Source organism: Stegodyphus dumicola, chromosome 3 (assembly GCF_044657685.1).
Source record: "Stegodyphus dumicola isolate Sdum_Otavi_A_Nest chromosome 3, ASM4465768v1".
NCBI classification, from domain to species: Eukaryota; Metazoa; Arthropoda; class Arachnida; order Araneae; family Eresidae; genus Stegodyphus; species Stegodyphus dumicola.
The window spans coordinates 106,248,327-106,265,712 of record NC_140770.1 but is presented as its reverse complement, the minus strand read 5'-3'; the positions used below and the strand labels follow the sequence as shown (position 1 = coordinate 106,265,712).

General features: G+C 35.0%; 1 protein-coding gene across 3 annotated transcripts in view; it reads left to right on the top strand.

Moving 5' to 3' along the window:
* The window catches only part of LOC118201244 (general transcription factor 3C polypeptide 4-like), a 102,272-nt gene that overhangs the window by 51,727 nt on the left and 33,159 nt on the right, over positions 1 to 17,386 (top strand). For all 3 annotated transcript variants that reach the window (XM_085813117.1, XM_085813116.1, XM_085813118.1), the window contains 2 exons: positions 6,423 to 6,521; positions 14,610 to 14,718. In XM_085813117.1, coding sequence (XP_085669243.1) covers positions 6,423 to 6,521; positions 14,610 to 14,718 — 208 coding nt within the window. The remainder of the gene's footprint in view (positions 1 to 6,422; positions 6,522 to 14,609; positions 14,719 to 17,386) is intronic.

Genomic DNA, 17,386 nt, shown 5'->3' with positions numbered 1-17,386 from the left:
CTCAGTTTGTAGTAGTTGCTTAGTTTGTTGTTGTTTAGAAAACTACTGTTGTTGATTGTAGCGAATTCATGGATTAGCGTTCTTTAGCTGTTTTGAATTACGTTCTATTGGATATTTGAGTAGTTAAAAGATAACTACTGTGAGATATTGTAATACTGCATGATAATTTGAGAAAATTTAAGCATTTTTGTTGTGATAATAATAAATTTTTGTTCATTTTTCATCGGACTTGTGCATTCATTTCGTAACGAACCCGTACGCATGCAACAATTTTTGGTGTCAGGAGTGGGGTTTGAATGCCAATAACAAGAGCGATGGAAGAACAATTCAGGCAAATGATGACTGCATTTGCTGCTTTCCAAGAAAAGATGGAAGGAGCCGTCAACTCCGTTAAAGAAGAAATTAAAGGCGAGATGAAATTGAGCCAAGAATCCGTTAAGGAAGAAATGAAAGCCATTCAAACTGGTCAATTAACCTTTAAAGACGAAATAAAAGTTGTTAAGGAATCTGTTAAAGAAGAAATAAAAGCTGTTCAAGTCAAGATTGAAGAAAGTCAATGCGAAATGAAAAGAGAAATTGCCTGCATAATAGAAACCGAATTCGATGCTATGGAAGGCAGAATAGATGCGGTTGAGAATAAAGTGGGACAAATTGAGGAAAATGTTTCTTCTGTTAAAGAAGAAATAGAAGAAAGAGTTTGTTCCGTTCAGAAACAAATCGAACAACAAATTGATGACCGGGTTTGTGCGGTTGCCAAAGAACTGGAAACTTTAAAGAAATTCGTAGCGACAGCTGGGAGTAAGAGTGATGATTTTAAATTCTTACCGATGCCTGCTCGTCCATCTCTGAAGCTATCCACATATGATGGGAAGACATCCTGGCAAGTGTATAAGACCCAGTTTTCTATCGTGGCGGATGCGAATGGATGGGATTCCCAAGCTAAGGCCTGTCATCTCGCCGCTTCTCTGAGAGCAGACGCAGCGGATATCCTGCAGACGCTTCCCGAAAACAAAAGGTTGGATTTCGAAGCTCTGTCCGGCGCCTTGGAGTTGCGCTTTGGGGAGAAGTGTTTAAAAGACTACAGCAGGCTCCAATTAAAATCTCGTCAACAGAAGCCTACCGAAACACTTCAGGAGCTCGCCGTGGATGTTGAAAGGCTGTCCCATCTCGCCTTTTCGGAATGCCCGACAGAAACAAGGGAAATCCTGTCCTTGCAATACTTTATCGACGGCATCCGAGATACTGAAATACAGAAAGCTCTACGAATGGCGGATGTAAAAGATTTAAAAAGTGCTCTAGTGTACGCCATGAAATTTGAGGCAGCCCAGCAAGCCACTCGTCGAGACCGCCACCCAGTCAGAGCTGCTCAAGTCCAGGAGCCAGGGGATCAAGTCACCGCTCGACTTGACGATTTAACTAGACAACTGAACGCCTTGAGACGGAATATTGGTGAGAAGAAACCGACCGTTAAGTGCTGGAACTGCGGTGCTGAAGGTCACATACGACGAAACTGCAAAACACCCCAGGGTACTGATGTTAAGACCGCTTCTAACAAGCAGCAGGGAAACTAATTAGTGGCCATCTCGCGGGGCGGAGGTTGCCAGATAATGAAAAGCCCCCGTTTAAAGCGCTTCAGATTTCTGCAGTGAGAGGCGGCAGCAATGGACTTTTCATAATAGGACATATTAATGGAGTTCCGTGCAATATGACTATAGATACAGGAGCCAACGTCACCATCATCCGAAAAGATTTGGCTCAACAACTAGGAAACAAACTTATCTGGACGCCGCCCTGCATTACCCTCCAGACTGTGTCTGGTGAGAAGATCGACATCGACGGAAAAGTAAATGTTAACATCACGTTTGGAAGTGCCGCTTACCATCACACGGCATATGTAGCAGAGATCACTGATTCTTGCATACTCGGATTGGACTTTCTAAGGAAATACAATTTTTCCTTGGATTTTAAAAATAACGAATTGCATTCTACATCTGAGGACATAGCGTTATTTCTCGTTAATGATGAAGAAGTTAAATCTGTCCATAAAATCATAGCACAAGACTATATTACAATACCGGCAAGAACAGAAATTTTACTTCCTGGATCCATAGCCGAAAATAGAAATTTCCGCTACGGCATCATAGAATATCCCAATAACTGTAATATCCCAAAAGGAGTATTAGTAGCCTCAACACTCGTCGACCTATCCAGAACGGTTATCCCGGTGAGAGTCGCCAATGTAACTGAAAAGTCGAGAGTTATTAAGAAAGGTGAAGTGGTTGCGACATGTACTCCAGTAACCAGCGTTGAAAGAAAGAGTAACATCCCAGAATCCGTGTCCTCAGAGAGCATTACATCGGAGTTATTGCAGAATACACAATTAAACGATAAGGAGAAAAATGCTGCCGATCGCGTCGTTAAAGATCTTCAAGTTGTTTTCTCCCGCTCGTCTTCTGACGTGGGTCGAACTAGTTTGACACAACATAGAATAGATACTGGCGATCATCCCCCGATCAAGCAACATCCAAGACGTCTACCGTTTGCTAAACAGGAAGAGGTGCGAACACTGTTAAAAGATATGGAAGAAGGCGATGTCATCGAGCCTTCAGCGAGTCCATGGGCATCTCCCATCGTTCTCATCAGAAAGAAAGACGGCTCAACAAGATTTTGCGTTGACTATCGCCGGTTGAATGAGGTTACGAAGAAAGACAGTTACCCTCTTCCTAGAATTGATGACATTCTAGACACTCTTTCTGGAAGCAAGTGGTTCTCAACACTTGATTTAAAGAGTGGGTATTGGCAGGTAGAAATCCATCCTGATGACCGAGAAAAGACGGCATTTACTACGGGACAAGGACTTTGGCAGTTCAAAGTGATGCCGTTTGGACTGTGTAATGCGCCGGCAACATTCGAACGTCTTATGGAGACTGTTTTGAAAGGCCTTTCCTACGAAGCCTGTCTGATATACCTGGACGATATCATCATCGTCGGAAAGAGTTTTGAAGAGCATCTAGAAAATCTTAGAAAGGTGCTTCAGAAACTGAAAGAGGCCAATCTGAAGCTGACTCCCGCTAAATGCAAATTGTTTCGAAAGGAAGTGACTTACCTGGGACATGTCATCTCTGCAGAAGGTGTGCGCACGGATCCTGAAAAGGTATCAGCGGTTAAATCCTGGACGCGTCCCAAAAAGGTCCATCAGCTGAGAAGCTTCCTAGGGCTTTGCACCTACTATAGGAGATTCGTGAAGAACTTTTCTTCCATCGCAAGACCACTTCACAAGCTGACAGAGAGCAAGCAAAGATTCTTGTGGACAAAGGAATGCGAGGATGCATTTAACAACTTAAAGGAAGCTTTAACATTTGCTCCAATCCTGACGTATCCTCAGCTCGACAGACCATTTATTCTCGACACCGACGCGAGCAATGAAAGTGTCGGTGCTGTTTTGTCCCAAGAAATAGACGGCCAAGAACAGGTAGTAGCTTACTGGAGCAAGTGCCTAAACCGGAGAGGAATTACTGTGTCACAAGGAAAGAGTTACTCGCCATAGTCAAAGCTGTAGAACATTTCCATCATTATCTATACGGGAGAAAATTCCTCCTCCGCACGGACCATGCCTCATTGGCCTGGCTTTTAAATTTCAAAAATCCTGAGGGTCAAATAGCCAGGTGGATACAGAGACTCCAAGAATATGACATCACTATCCGTCATCGTAAGGGATCATCACACGGAAATGCCGACGCCCTGTCTAGAAGACCTTGCCAAGAAAGCTGCCGATATTGTTCCAGGGTGGAAGCGAAATACGAGCTGCTGACTCCGGTCGCAAGACAAATTACAACATCAACATCGGCTGATCGAGACCCGTGGAGTGATGATGAAGTCAGGAGACCAGCTGGAAGACCGCGACATTAAACCCATACTTGATTTAATAGAGTCATCAAACAGAAAACCTACATGGCAGGACATTTCTATCTGTAGTCCTACAACAAAACAATACTGGGCACTCTGGGATTCACTTCACATTCGAAACGGCGTCTTATACCGGAAATTCGAGTCGGATGATGGGAAGACGTTCCGATGGCAACTGATACTTCCAAGATCCCGGATTCCTGATGTCCTCAAAGAACTACATAACAGCCCTACAGGAGGTCACTTTGGAATTATGAAGACCTTACAGAGAGTTCGTGAGCGCTTTTACTGGAATAATGCAAAGAATGACGTGCAAAAGTGGTGCCGATCTTGCGATGCCTGTGCAGGTCGAAAAGGACCGAGGAAACGCAGCCGAGGCAGACTGCAACGTTACAACGTAGGTGCGCCTTTTCAACGTATCGCCTTTGACATCCTGGGACTTCTGCCACGAACTGCTGATGGCAACAAATACATACTCGTTGTCATTGATTACTTCACCGAGTGGCCTGAAGCTTATCCTATTCCTGATCAAGAGGCAGTCACAGTAGCTGAGGTAATGATACAGCGCTGGATTTCCAGATTCGGAGTGCCTCTTCAGTTACATTCCGATCAGGGAAGGAATTTTGCCTCGGCAGTAATCAAAGAACTATGCAAACTACTTGGCATTGACAAAACTCAAACGACGCCATTGCATCTCCAGTCGGACGGCATGGTAGAGAGGTTCAATCGAACCATCCTTAATAACCTCTCATTAGTGGTTTCCAGAAACCAACAGGACTGGGACAAGAAATTACCACTCTTTTTACTGGCTTACCGCAGTGCTGTCCACGAGACTACCGGCTACTCTCCATCACAGATGCTCTTCGGTCGTGACCTTCGTCTGCCTTGTGATCTATTGTTTGGCCGCCCTCCGGATGCTCCTTCATCGTCTGAGGAATATATTCAAGATCTCCAGGCCCGGTTTGAAGTGATGCACAATTTTGCACGAGAGCGAGTCAACTTGGCGACGGAGAAGATGAAGACCCGATACGACACAAGAGCTACTGAACATCAATTCCACGAAGGAGACAAGGTGTGGTTGTGGAATCCGACTCGACGGAAAGGACTTTGTCCGAAATTACAGTCACCTTGGGATGGGCCGTACACAGTCCTAAACAGGCTGAATGACGTCGTGGTTCGGATTCGTAAGTCTTCGAACTCTAAACCTAAAGTCGTTCATTACGACAGGTTAGCTCGTTACTATGGCCATAGTACATAATGTAAATAATTGTAAATAGTATAAGACCATGGTCCATTTTGTTTTTAAATGTGTATTTGATTTGTATTTGATAGCATTTGATTTGTTTTTTTGTATTGCATTTATTGTTCATGTTGTTTATTATTGTAATGAAATGCTTATTAATGCATTTATGCCACAGTTGTAAGTTTAGCTTCCTGTCCAGGGATTGTACTGCCCGGGACGTGCAGTCCTTGGGAAGGGGGCAGTGTTACGAATTTGGTATTTAAAAAGCTAATGTTAGTTCAATTATAAATTAAATGGTTTTATTTCTCGCGCAGTGCAGCGCGTGACGAATATTAAAAGAGAGCTAAGCCGGAAAATTGAAAATACAAGAGCGCGTGCATTAAATAAATAAATATCTCTTTTTGATTTCGAGAAAGTACTGGAAAATTCTAGCGTGTGATTTTAAAATCTTATAAAAGGAGGAAAACATCTCAGTTTGTAGTAGTTGCTTAGTTTGTTGTTGTTTAGAAAACTACTGTTGTTGATTGTAGCGAATTCGCGGATTAGCGTTCTTTAGCTGTTTTGAATTACGTTCTATTGGATATTTGAGTAGTTAAAAGATAACTACTGTGAGATATTGTAATACTGCATGATAATTTGAGAAAATTTAAGCATTTTTGTTGTGATAATAATAAATTTTTGTTCATTTTTCATCGGACTTGTGCATTCATTTCGTAACGAACCCGTACACACGCAACAATACTTATTATTGTTGCATGTAGTTATTATTAGATTTATTGTTCATTCTTTTCCAGCTGCATTATATGTTAATAATCCTTCCTTCCTTGTGTTTGTGTCGTCATTACACCACATCAGGAAACCCTTTCCAACTGTGCATTGCTATGTGTTTTTCCATCATCTAGGTGTACTCTATATCTTCTGAAATTTAACTGATTTTCTGAGACATCCTGTGTGTGTATATATATATCTAATCAAATTTCTAAGTAAACAAGGTAATTATGAGTAATTAAGAATGCTGAATACTTGCGCTAAAATCCGTAGTTGAGATTGATGTATAAACATCAATATTATATAAACTTAAATGAATAATTCAGAAAAATTAATTAATTTGGAATAATTATGGAAGATTCCTGATTCTAATATGTAGTCTGTTTTTGCTATATTTATCTGGGAAGAAAGGGTATACCTTAAAATTGAAGAAATATTGTGGCTTAAAAATTGGCCAGTTGAAAAGATCACATGACACATAGTTAATTTTTCTTTTATATTTTAGGAATGAGTGTTTTAGATGCAGCAATGCCTCAATACCGTGTGCTGATTGCAACTATGGAGGGCTTATTAGTTGAAATCAAAGTTTCATTAGGGAATGATGGTAAGTCTTAGAGAAAACTTTTATTTTAGTTGCTTAGTTTCATATTAAATATATCTTTTCTATAATAAAGATAACATAATTTGTATAAATATACAAGTTAAATATATAGTTAAAATTGAAAAATACTGTTTTAGCAAGTGGTATTAAATTTCATCTTGCCTTACTGAAACAAATTTTTGAAGTAGAAAAGAGTCTTTATATAAATATATCGTACATCTGTTATTGATTTATCAGAATTTAAATGTAAAACTGTAGAAATTTTGTGAAGCATTTTGTTAGAGCCCTTAAAACTGGAATATGTATAATTTGAATTTCTTTCTCTAATAAACATGGATAAAATATTTCACTTTTTTCAGAAAGTAGTCAACTCAATTTCTTTAACATTATATTGCATAATAAGACTGATGCAAAATGATTATTTACCCACATTATAATATTACAAAGTTTGGAACTTCCATATTCCATGATTTTTATTGAGTATCTGGAGTACTGTGTCTCAATATGGACCTCTGTAGCCTGGGGAAACCAAATGTGTGAAAGACAATGTGATAATTAACTATAGTTGAAACCATATTGTTTTGCCCCTGGCTTATTTCATTAATTCTATGTTTTTGTGTTTTAATCTGTTTTTTAATGTAATTGATGTAAAATCATGGGCAGTAAAATGCTATGTAATTAACCTCTTTAATAGCAGTATTTTTAGAGTTGAACCTTTCTTATATTTCTTATCTCATTTCATTTAATTTTTTATTTGAATATGTATTTTAATATCTTTTTACTCAAATGAAAATTTTCCTAAGATTGAGAACATAGAAAGGTAAAACATTTTATAAAACAAAATAATGAACATAAAGTGAAGAGGTGACGATGAAGGGATTTTATAGAATATTATAATTCAGCTGATATTTAAAAGATGTTAGATAAGGTATAAACATTATCCCACAGTCTGATGAAAGATTATTATTATTTTTTTTTTTTTTAAATATTGTGTTGAAGTTAATTTGATTATTTCTCAGGTATAGTTAAGAATAACAGCGAGATACCTCATAAACCTTGGTTATGTTTGAATTTTAAGTCTTAGTGATATATGAAGTAGGTGATGAGCTGTAGTATAGTTCATTAATGCCAGTAATTAAATAGCAATGAGCTCTAATATAATTTACCAATGCCAGTAGTCAAAATAAGTATTGAAGTTTATTTATGCTATAATAATTTTTTAAATGTTATTTTAGGAATATTTTAGGAAACTCTTAAATTTATTTTGCAAAATTAACATACATCAGGTATGTCATAGACCAAAAGAGACTTGACATAGACAAAAAAAAAAAAAAAAAAAGACTACTTGTGCTTTGCTGGGTTAGAAATACTATGATACAGAATGGCATTAGGCCATCAGTAAGTGGAGCAGTAGTAATGAATACTTAGCCATATTGTGCATGAGGATTATATTTTATGATTTATGTGCATGAGGATTATAGTTTATATCAGGTATACACTTCATCTTAACTATTTCATTGCCTTCATAATTTTCTAAAAGTTTGAAAATGTATCGAAGTAATTAATTTTTTTAATCATTTGCATTTTGCCCTTACCTTGTACAAAGTTGCCAACTCTCCCAATTTTCGACTGCTCTCCCGCCAACCCGATTTACAATATATTTCTCCCTTTCTTATTCTTAAAATTTCTCATGATTTTTATGGAACTTGGCGTAATGCTGAACTGAATGAATCGGATCATGCTGCAGCTTTATTCAGAAAAATGTTTCCCGATAGTGAAATTGCTAAGAAATACTCAAGTGCAAGGGCCAAAACAGGTGCAATTGTTAAAGAAATCTTCAGTTATTGATTGCATTAAAACAGCTCCGTTTTGCCTCTCTACGGATGGAGGCAATAATACACATTCAAAACTGTATCCAATTGTTCTTTCTTTTTTTAATCCAGAGTCTTCAGAAATTGAGTGCAGTTTATTTCTGTCCCCACTTTAGAAGAACATTCGACAAGCTTTAATATAGCACAGCTAATTATTGAAACTTTAAAAGAAAATGCAGCCTTTCTGGATAATTGCTTAGCACTTAGTGCCGATAATGCACCAGTAATGGTGAGCTTGAAGACTAGTGTTGTAGGCATCGTAAGAAAGGAAAATTCAGATTTGCAGATTTTGAGGGTCACCTGTCACCTCTTAAATTTAGAAGCTGAAAAAGGGGCAGCTTCTTTACCATTAAATGTGGATGAACACATTGTTGATATTTATTTTTATCTTGAAAGGAGTTCTAAAAGGAAGGAAAAATTGAAACAGTTCCAACAGCTGCATAATACTAAAATGAGAAAAATTTTGAAATGTGTGTACACGCTGGCCGTCTTTAAAGAAATGCTTATCTAGAATCCTCGATCAATGGAACCCACTTCTTACATTTTTTAAAGAAGAAGTAAATGCTTCGAGAGTTAAGATAAAAGGCTCTATTGAAAGTTATAAAATACCTAAAGTAAATGGGGATGTAGTTACTACTTCCATTATTAAAAATAGGTTTGAGAAAAATAAAGTAATTTCTGCACCATTCAGCAATTCAACTGGCAGTTTTCAAAATAATACTGCAAAATATAAGCGTAAAGCTGATACAAATTTCTCTCGAAATAAAAAAAAATATTTACTCAACACACAAAACATTTTCCGATTACTGTAAGTTTATCTTGTGAAGAACAAATATTTATGTTTTTTTCTTCGGACCTTAACAAATCTTTTTGCTTTTTTATTTTATTTATTTATTTTTATTTATTTATTTATTATTATTATTATTTTATTATTTTACAATTCATTTTGCCATCATTCGATATTCTTAACACAGTTCTACAAAGCAGAATTCCATTAATTCATGTTTTGCAATTCATGATTTATGATCTGTTTAAAGACATTTTATCAAAGTTTGTAAAACCAGTCTGTGTTTTGTCTTGTAATTCTATATACGATGTGATTTATGGTGAAATAGAAAATCAGAAAAAAAGATGAAGATTTGGTAATAGAAGCTGCAACTACAAAAGTAGTGGAAGAACTTTTAGAAGAAGACAAAAATAAGTTTTATTTTCACGTTAGAAGTTACTTCTGTCGAGTATGTGATTACATACTACATAAATTTCCAGTCAACGATGAAATGATTTTGCATGCTAAAGTTGCTGTTGTTTCTGCTCTAGCAAATGCATCTTTTTTTAATATAAGGTAATTTTTGAACAGATTTCCTGTGTTACTTCATTTAGTCATAAAAGATGATGATATTGATGTTACCACTGATAATATTGCAGTCGCAATTTTGCAGTTTACACTTAGAAAACTTGGATGAAGTCATAAAATCATCTAGGATTGACACCCAGTGGAGTTTAATTGGAAAACTGAAAGGTGCTGATGGAATTTTAAAATATAGTGAACTGTCTAGAATTATGTTGGCCTTCTTGACAGTTCCCCATAGTAATGCAGAGTGTGAGAGGATTTCCAGTGTTGTTGCAAAAACGAGGAGTAAATTTAGATCTAATATTAGTGATGACACATTAGAAAAACTTTTATTAGTGAATGCAGGCCTACGTGGCAATTGCTATGAACAAAATTTCTATGAAGTTTCTTTCTTAACAAAAGCAAAATCTGCCACTGTTCATAACATTTGTACGAAAACTGATTAAAGTGTCTTTTTTGTTGTTGTTGTTTTCTTAAATGATGCAAGTAATAAAAATGTTTTTTATGTGTAAGGTATTTTTGTGTTGCTTGAATTTAAGAAATAGTAACTATTTCAGAGTTGCCAACTCTTCCGATTTAGGCGGGAGACTCCCGATTTTCGACCGCTCTCCCGCCAACCCGATTTACAATATATTTCTCCTGACTTTTTCTTATTTTTAAAATTTCTCATGATTTTTATGGAATTTGGCTTAATACTTTGTTATATGAACAACAAAAAAAAAAAAAAAATCTGATTTTGGACGTCTGAAAGCAATTGAATTTTCTCTAGATCATATCTAAAACAAAACCTTGCTAATCAGATGAGAATTTCTGCTTTGTGAGTGGGAGCATACGTATCCAAAAACGTCGTTCTCCAATGGGCATCGAGCTCCACTGCGTGTCATCTGGCATATATTAGCCAATGAGCACAAATCAAGCTGTTATTGTTAAGCTCAAGGCTGTTATTTGGATGTTCTTTAGTTATGTGGATGAAAACATTGTTGATATTTATTATTATCTTGAAAGGAGTTCTAAAAAAGGAAGGAAAAATTGAAACAGTTCCAACAGCTGCAAAATACTGAAATGAGAAAAATTTTTGAAACATCTGTGTACATGCTGGCTGTCTTTAAAGAAATGCTTATCTAGAATCCTTGATCAATGGAACCCACTTCTTGCATTTTTTAAAGAAGAAGTAAATGCTTCGAGAGTTAAGATAAAAGGCTCTATTGAAAGTTATAAAATACCTAAAGTAAATGGAGATGTAGTTACAACTTCCATTGTTAAAAATAGGTTTGAGAAAAATAAAGTAATTTCTGCACCATTCAGCAATTCAACTGGCAGTTCTCAAAATAATACTGCAAAATATAAGCGTAAAGCTGATACAAATTTCTCTCGAAATAAAAAAAAAAGATATTTACTCAACACACGAAACATTTTCCGATTACCGTAAGTTTATCTAAGCACGAATCTGCTACTGTTCATAACATTCTGAATACGAAAGCAAAATCTGTCACTGTTCATAACATTCGTACGAAAATTGATTAAAATGGCTTTTTTGTTGTTGTTTTCTTAAATGATGCAAGTAATAAAAATGTTTTTTATGTATAAGATATTTTTGTGTTGCTTGCATTTAAGAATTAGTAACTATTTAAAGTTAATTCATTATTAAAAATTATATTTTGATCATTTAAAAAGTCTTTTTAACATTGTGAAAATCTCCTGATTTCTTAAAAAAATCTCCTGATTTTTGAGTGTCATAGGTTGGCAAGTATGCTATTTAAAGTTAATTCATTATTAAAAATATATTTTCATTGTTTAAAAAGTCTTTTTAACATTGGGAAAAATCTCCCGATTTCTTAAAAAAAAATTCTCCTGATTTTTGAGTGTCATAGGTTGGCAAGTATGCCTGTAGAAAGATAAATTTACAAATCTATTTCGACATGAGAACTGTCATTCTGTATATACAGTCAAAAGTCTTTAATCCGGACTCGTCGGGACTTCGGCGATTCCGGATTTTAGACCAGTTTAAATCTGGTAAGATGGCATGCAGAAATTATAAAATTAAAAATATGAAACCGTAATTTATGAAATAAAGAGCAATTATGATCTAAAGGGTATCAAAATTAACAAAAAAAAGCTTAATATTTGTTTGTTTACTTTATTAAACATTTCTTTCAACGCACGCATGCGTAAAGCATACATTATGCATAGTCGAAATTAGAAAATTGCAACTAGAAAACTATTTGATGTGTACTCGTGATATTTATAATGACGAGGAATTTGATTTAAATCTTATCAAAGACAGAATACATCGAGATGAAATACTACATTTAGTAAGGAATTATAAGCTGAATAAAATAAAAACATCTGCCCTGAAGATAAGGATAGTGCTGACAGATCAACTTCCAGTTCATTGTGCACCGCGACGTGCCCCCCTCCCTTTGATAAACAGATTTCGGAATGGTTAGAGAAAGAAAGGATATGCCCTTATCCATTTTTTGCAGCAATTCCACTTTTTGTTTGATTTACATCGAAACATACTTTCTCTTTGTAGATCCTTTACATATTAGTAAATATATATCGGAAATTCTATTTGACATAGTCGAAAGTTCAAGCTTACTTTTATAAAATTGCTCTAACAGTCTGCAAAAAAATAATAAGCCGGATCCAATTCGAAGATTAAGGAACAACGCAATCTGCAACATTAACTGAAATAGATAATTGGATAATTTTAGCTTAGCTTATACCATCTGTTATACGTTAAATACGCATGCGTGTATTATGCGCATGCGTAAAAGTATTACGTGCATGCGTAAATGCCTATGCGCATGCGTGAACGCAATATGCGTTGATGCATGCGCAGAAAGTTTGTAGCTTTGAGGTCTGGATTATAGATCATTCCGGATTAACAACTTTTGACTGCATGTATTTTCAAGGCTCTCACTCACATGTAAAGTCAGGTAAATAAAAGTGCAGTTCAAAATTCACAAATAATAAAAGGTCTGTATTTTAAATAATACCAGAAAACAAAAATTGCTCCCCCCCCCCCCGGAAAAAAAAACTGACTGCAAGAAAAACTATTCTTATAACTGTTTTTCTTGCAGTCGGTATTACTCCCCTTGTGGCCGATGCAGTTTTTTCTATCAATAGTTTTTGTGTCCACTTGTTGTTCACCATCCTCTTTAGAAAATTTTGTCACTTCTCTCTTTGAAAATGAAATTACCATTCAGATATGCTAGTCATCAAAATTAAAAGATTATGACAAAAATAAAATGTAGTTGATATTAATGAAATGTTTAATAGAAATTTGCCCAAAATCATTAGTTATAATGAGTCACAATTTTTGATAGTTGATTATTCACAAAATATTGAAATTAAAACTAAGTTTATGGAAAAAGTAAGTCACCTGTTGTGGAAAATCTTTTTCTTTAATATGGTGTATGGTCGCCTCATACATGTATGCATACCTCACATCTTGATTTCATAATAGACTTTTCCAAAGTTCCAAAGACTTGAGTCTTATTTAATTGCACGCCACTTTTCAGTCCTGAAAGGTGCGGGGATGAATTTGGCTTGCTGGAATTCAGCACCATAAGGCATTGCATATATGTTCAATCAGGTTCAAGTTGGGTGAGTAAGGTGGCCAATCCATTCAAATGATATACTTCTGTTTAATATTTCTGTTTGTAATAAATACTTCTGTTTAATGCTTCTGATAATAAATACTTCTGTTTGTAAGTATTCTAACACCACATATGGTCAATGAAGCCAAGCATTGTCATCCGTTAGCAAAAAGCGCGGAATTAGAATGGTTACAGAACCTTCTTGAAAGATAATATAGCATTTCTCATGATTCCTCCCTAAACCATTAAACTACAAGCTTGAGATGGGGTATTTCACAGACAAGGAAAGGCAAGTTGCATGTTTCTTCCTCCCTCCAGATCAAAGCATGTCTAGAATCACTATATCTGGACTCATCAGCAAGCAATACTCGGGCCCAGTTGTCTTGGCTCCTTTGAACATGACAATGACACCAGTTTAAACGGGCCTCTCTGGAACCTGGATTGAGTGGCTGAGCCATAACTACCAAATACTGATCACTCTCAGAAACCACATTCACTTTAAACAACACTACAGACCAGAATTCCAACATGTGTTTATTGCACATCACATTGTCATTCTCCAAATTTGTACATTTCCATTGCTAATGTATGTGCGGAAGTACAATTTTATGCTCAGTTGGTATTTAGTCAACATAAATAATTACAGCATTGGTTGCAACATTAACTTAGTGAGGATAAGTTTTCTCATTATTCTTTAATTTTGATGACCACTATATAACCAATAAAAATTAGAAGTCATTGTGTTTTGTGATTGCACGTTATAATAATAATTATATTAATATAACACTCTTTCATCTAGTACTATTCCTAATTCCTCAATATTTTTAATGCGATAGAAGTAATTTTTATTATGAATGATGCACTATTATAAATTTCTTTCAAAAAATGAATCTTTTATTTCAACTGCTTTTTTTGAATAACTTAGATACACATTCGTTATGTACATTTTTCATTTGCTGTGCTATGATGAATAATATAAATTGATTTTTTTGCATTTTTAAAAAGTTATTTTACTGTACAGTAGAAAATGTATAAAATTATTTAGTTACTTATATTTAATATGCATACGTATTCACTATATTGAATCAGAAGCATTAAATTTCCATTTCATTGGAAACCCCGCTTTATCATCAAAATAAATTTACTCAGTTTAAAATAAGAAGTTTCATAATCTAATGGGAAAGAAAGCAAATTTCTAATAATAATGAGAGTGTAATATTTAAGCTGTCTTATGCAGCTTACTTATGTTTTATGTTTTTTCCCTCAGAAATAAAATTTCAACATGAAAAAGTTGGTATAGATCTCGATTTAAAGAACATGATGATACAGGGCCTAGCAGTGTCTTCAAATGGATTGCTGTGTTCCTTAATTTTAAAGTAATTAGTTTTTATTAATAAACTAATTAACTGTATATATTTTCTTTTATCTGCCTTGCAAATAGAAATAAAGTACAAAGTCTAAGATCCAGACTCGTCGGGACTTTGGTGTTTTCTGATTTGGGATTTTCTGGGATATTAGATCATCAATTTAAATCTAGCAAGATGGCATGCAGAAATTATACAAATAAAATATGATATAGTGATTTATGATCTAAAGAGTATCAAAATTTACAAAAAACACAAAAAAAGTTAACATTTATTTTTTCTCTTTATTAAACATTTCTTGCAATGTAAGTTGTTCATAGCTTATTATTATTATTTTATTTATTTATTTTTTTATTTTTATTTTTATTTATTTATTTTTATTTTTTTTTTTTTTTTTTGTGTGTGTGTGTGCTAAAACATTTTCTTTAATTCCATAAACAGACATAATTTCTTGTTCAAGTACAAAGTTCCACAGTTCAAGTCCTGTAACTGCTGTGTCCAGAATGTCAACTAACTTGTCAATTGAAATTTTTTTTGTTTTCAATAACCTCTCTGTCACTTTCTTTACTATCGATAGTGGTATTTTCTAGATCTAGAACCATACTACAGATTTCGCCATCCATTAATTGATTGATGATTGGGGCGTTGTCATCGCAATAATAACTTCTGTTATGTCATCTTCGTTTATTACAGCGAATTCAAATGTTGCCCAGCCTCGGGTACAAAATTATTTTCAAACCAATCATTCATTAACATTTGTGTCATCCATTTTCTTTTATTTGCACAATATATAACAGGGAAAATTGTTATTCCCTTTGAGGTCGCGCATTTTTTCCGATTATGAAAATTTTGCACTTGTGTATTCCTGCAGCACTTATGCATGCTAAAATTGTTAATCTCGCTTTGGATTTTTTGACACCAGTTGGAACCTTTTCGTTAGAGGTTGCCAAGATATTTCCGGTATATATTGCCAGAAAAGACCAGTTTCATCAGCGTTGTAAATTCGTTCTGGAGATAATTTTTCACTGGTAAGAAGTTCTATGAATTCATCTGCAAATATTTCAGGAGCTTCAGTATCAACTGAAATTTTTAATTGCCTCATACCATCGGGATTTTAAAATTTGGTTGCCCAACCTGTCAAATATCTGCACTCGGTTTATAAGTTTATTTCTTCATGAAAAATTTTGGCTTGAGCCATTAGCATTGGACCCGTGAATGTCACGCCCTCGCTGCATCTTTGTCTGACCATTCAATCATCACTTTGTCATGATCGTCACTTTTAGCATAACGAACAATTTTTCTGTTATTCATTGCAAGTGGGGTACCAGAATCACCAAAAATTCAAAAAGTTCCGTTTTTGTTTTTCTTGTGCCATGTACAGTCGACTTTCCATTGCCATGCTCCTCACATAATTTTGATATGGATATGCCTTTATTCATTTTTTGCAGCAATTCCATTTTTTCTTTAATGGACATTGAAACATGCTTTCGCTTTGTAGATCCTTTTGTAGCTCCAGAATTAGAAACTCTTTTTCACATAATCAAAAGTTCAAGCTTTAATTTTCATAAAATTGCTGTAATAATAACAGTCTGCAAAAAATAATAAGCTGGGTCAAATTTGAAAATTAAGGAGCAGCTCAGCCTACTGCATTAACTGAAATCCTTTAGAATCAGTAAAGATAATTTTAGCCTTGCTTAATAGCGTCCGCTATACATTATTGGCTATGCATTATAAGATTGGCGACGAAAGACAAGTTGTTCCATTAAATTTTATTTTGCTTCTATAGCGTACTGAATTAAGTCTGAACTGTATTTAGCTATTTATTATAACTACAATTATTTCTTGCACAATTATTTCTTGATGCTTGAGGCTAATCTGAGTCCTGAATAAATAAACTCCCACATATACTTAAGGCTTATGTAGGGCCGTTGCTAGATACTGCCTGATGCAGTCTTTGCAGGTCCTAAATTCTGCTCCAAAGTGCCTTCCCAAGTTCTAAATTTTTGCCGCCCCTAAACTTTAGCTCCCAGTGCTTTCCCTAAAATTAAAAAAAAAATTTCGTCCCTTAATTTTGCTACTCCAAATTCCAAAAATTTTGTATTCCCTACTGCCCAGCACGGCCATACAAGCTCTGATGCCAATTCTGGGTTTATGTGAATATCATATGAGTTATTCTTAATTCAAATAGCATTAAATGTAATCTTTTGGCCTCTAAGTTTCATTAACAAAATCTATTTTTAGCATATGAAAAAAATTTTTGTTGAATTTTTCCTCGTCAGCATTTCTTAGCGCATTTAATTGTAATCATCGCCAAGCGTGATGTCAGCATAAAAGGGTGTCATACTGTTGTTATTTAGCATGAGTCATTATTCAAGTTATCATGTGTTGATAAACATGTGGTGATGAAAGTAAAATATAATGAATAATGATTCGCCAGGTTGGCGTCAGGGATATGAAATACTAGTAGTTAAAAAATACAGCCATGTTTCTATGTAGAATGTTTCAGTTTGAAATGTATGCCAAGCAGATATGCAGATATGGAGCAAAATTACTGATTTCAGAAATTTATGCTTAAATGATTTATTCTTCAATAATGAGGTATGTTATTTAGTGCCTAAGTGAAATTAAGAATCGGGACTCTCCCCATGTTTCATTATAGGAGGAAAAATCAAATGTGCAT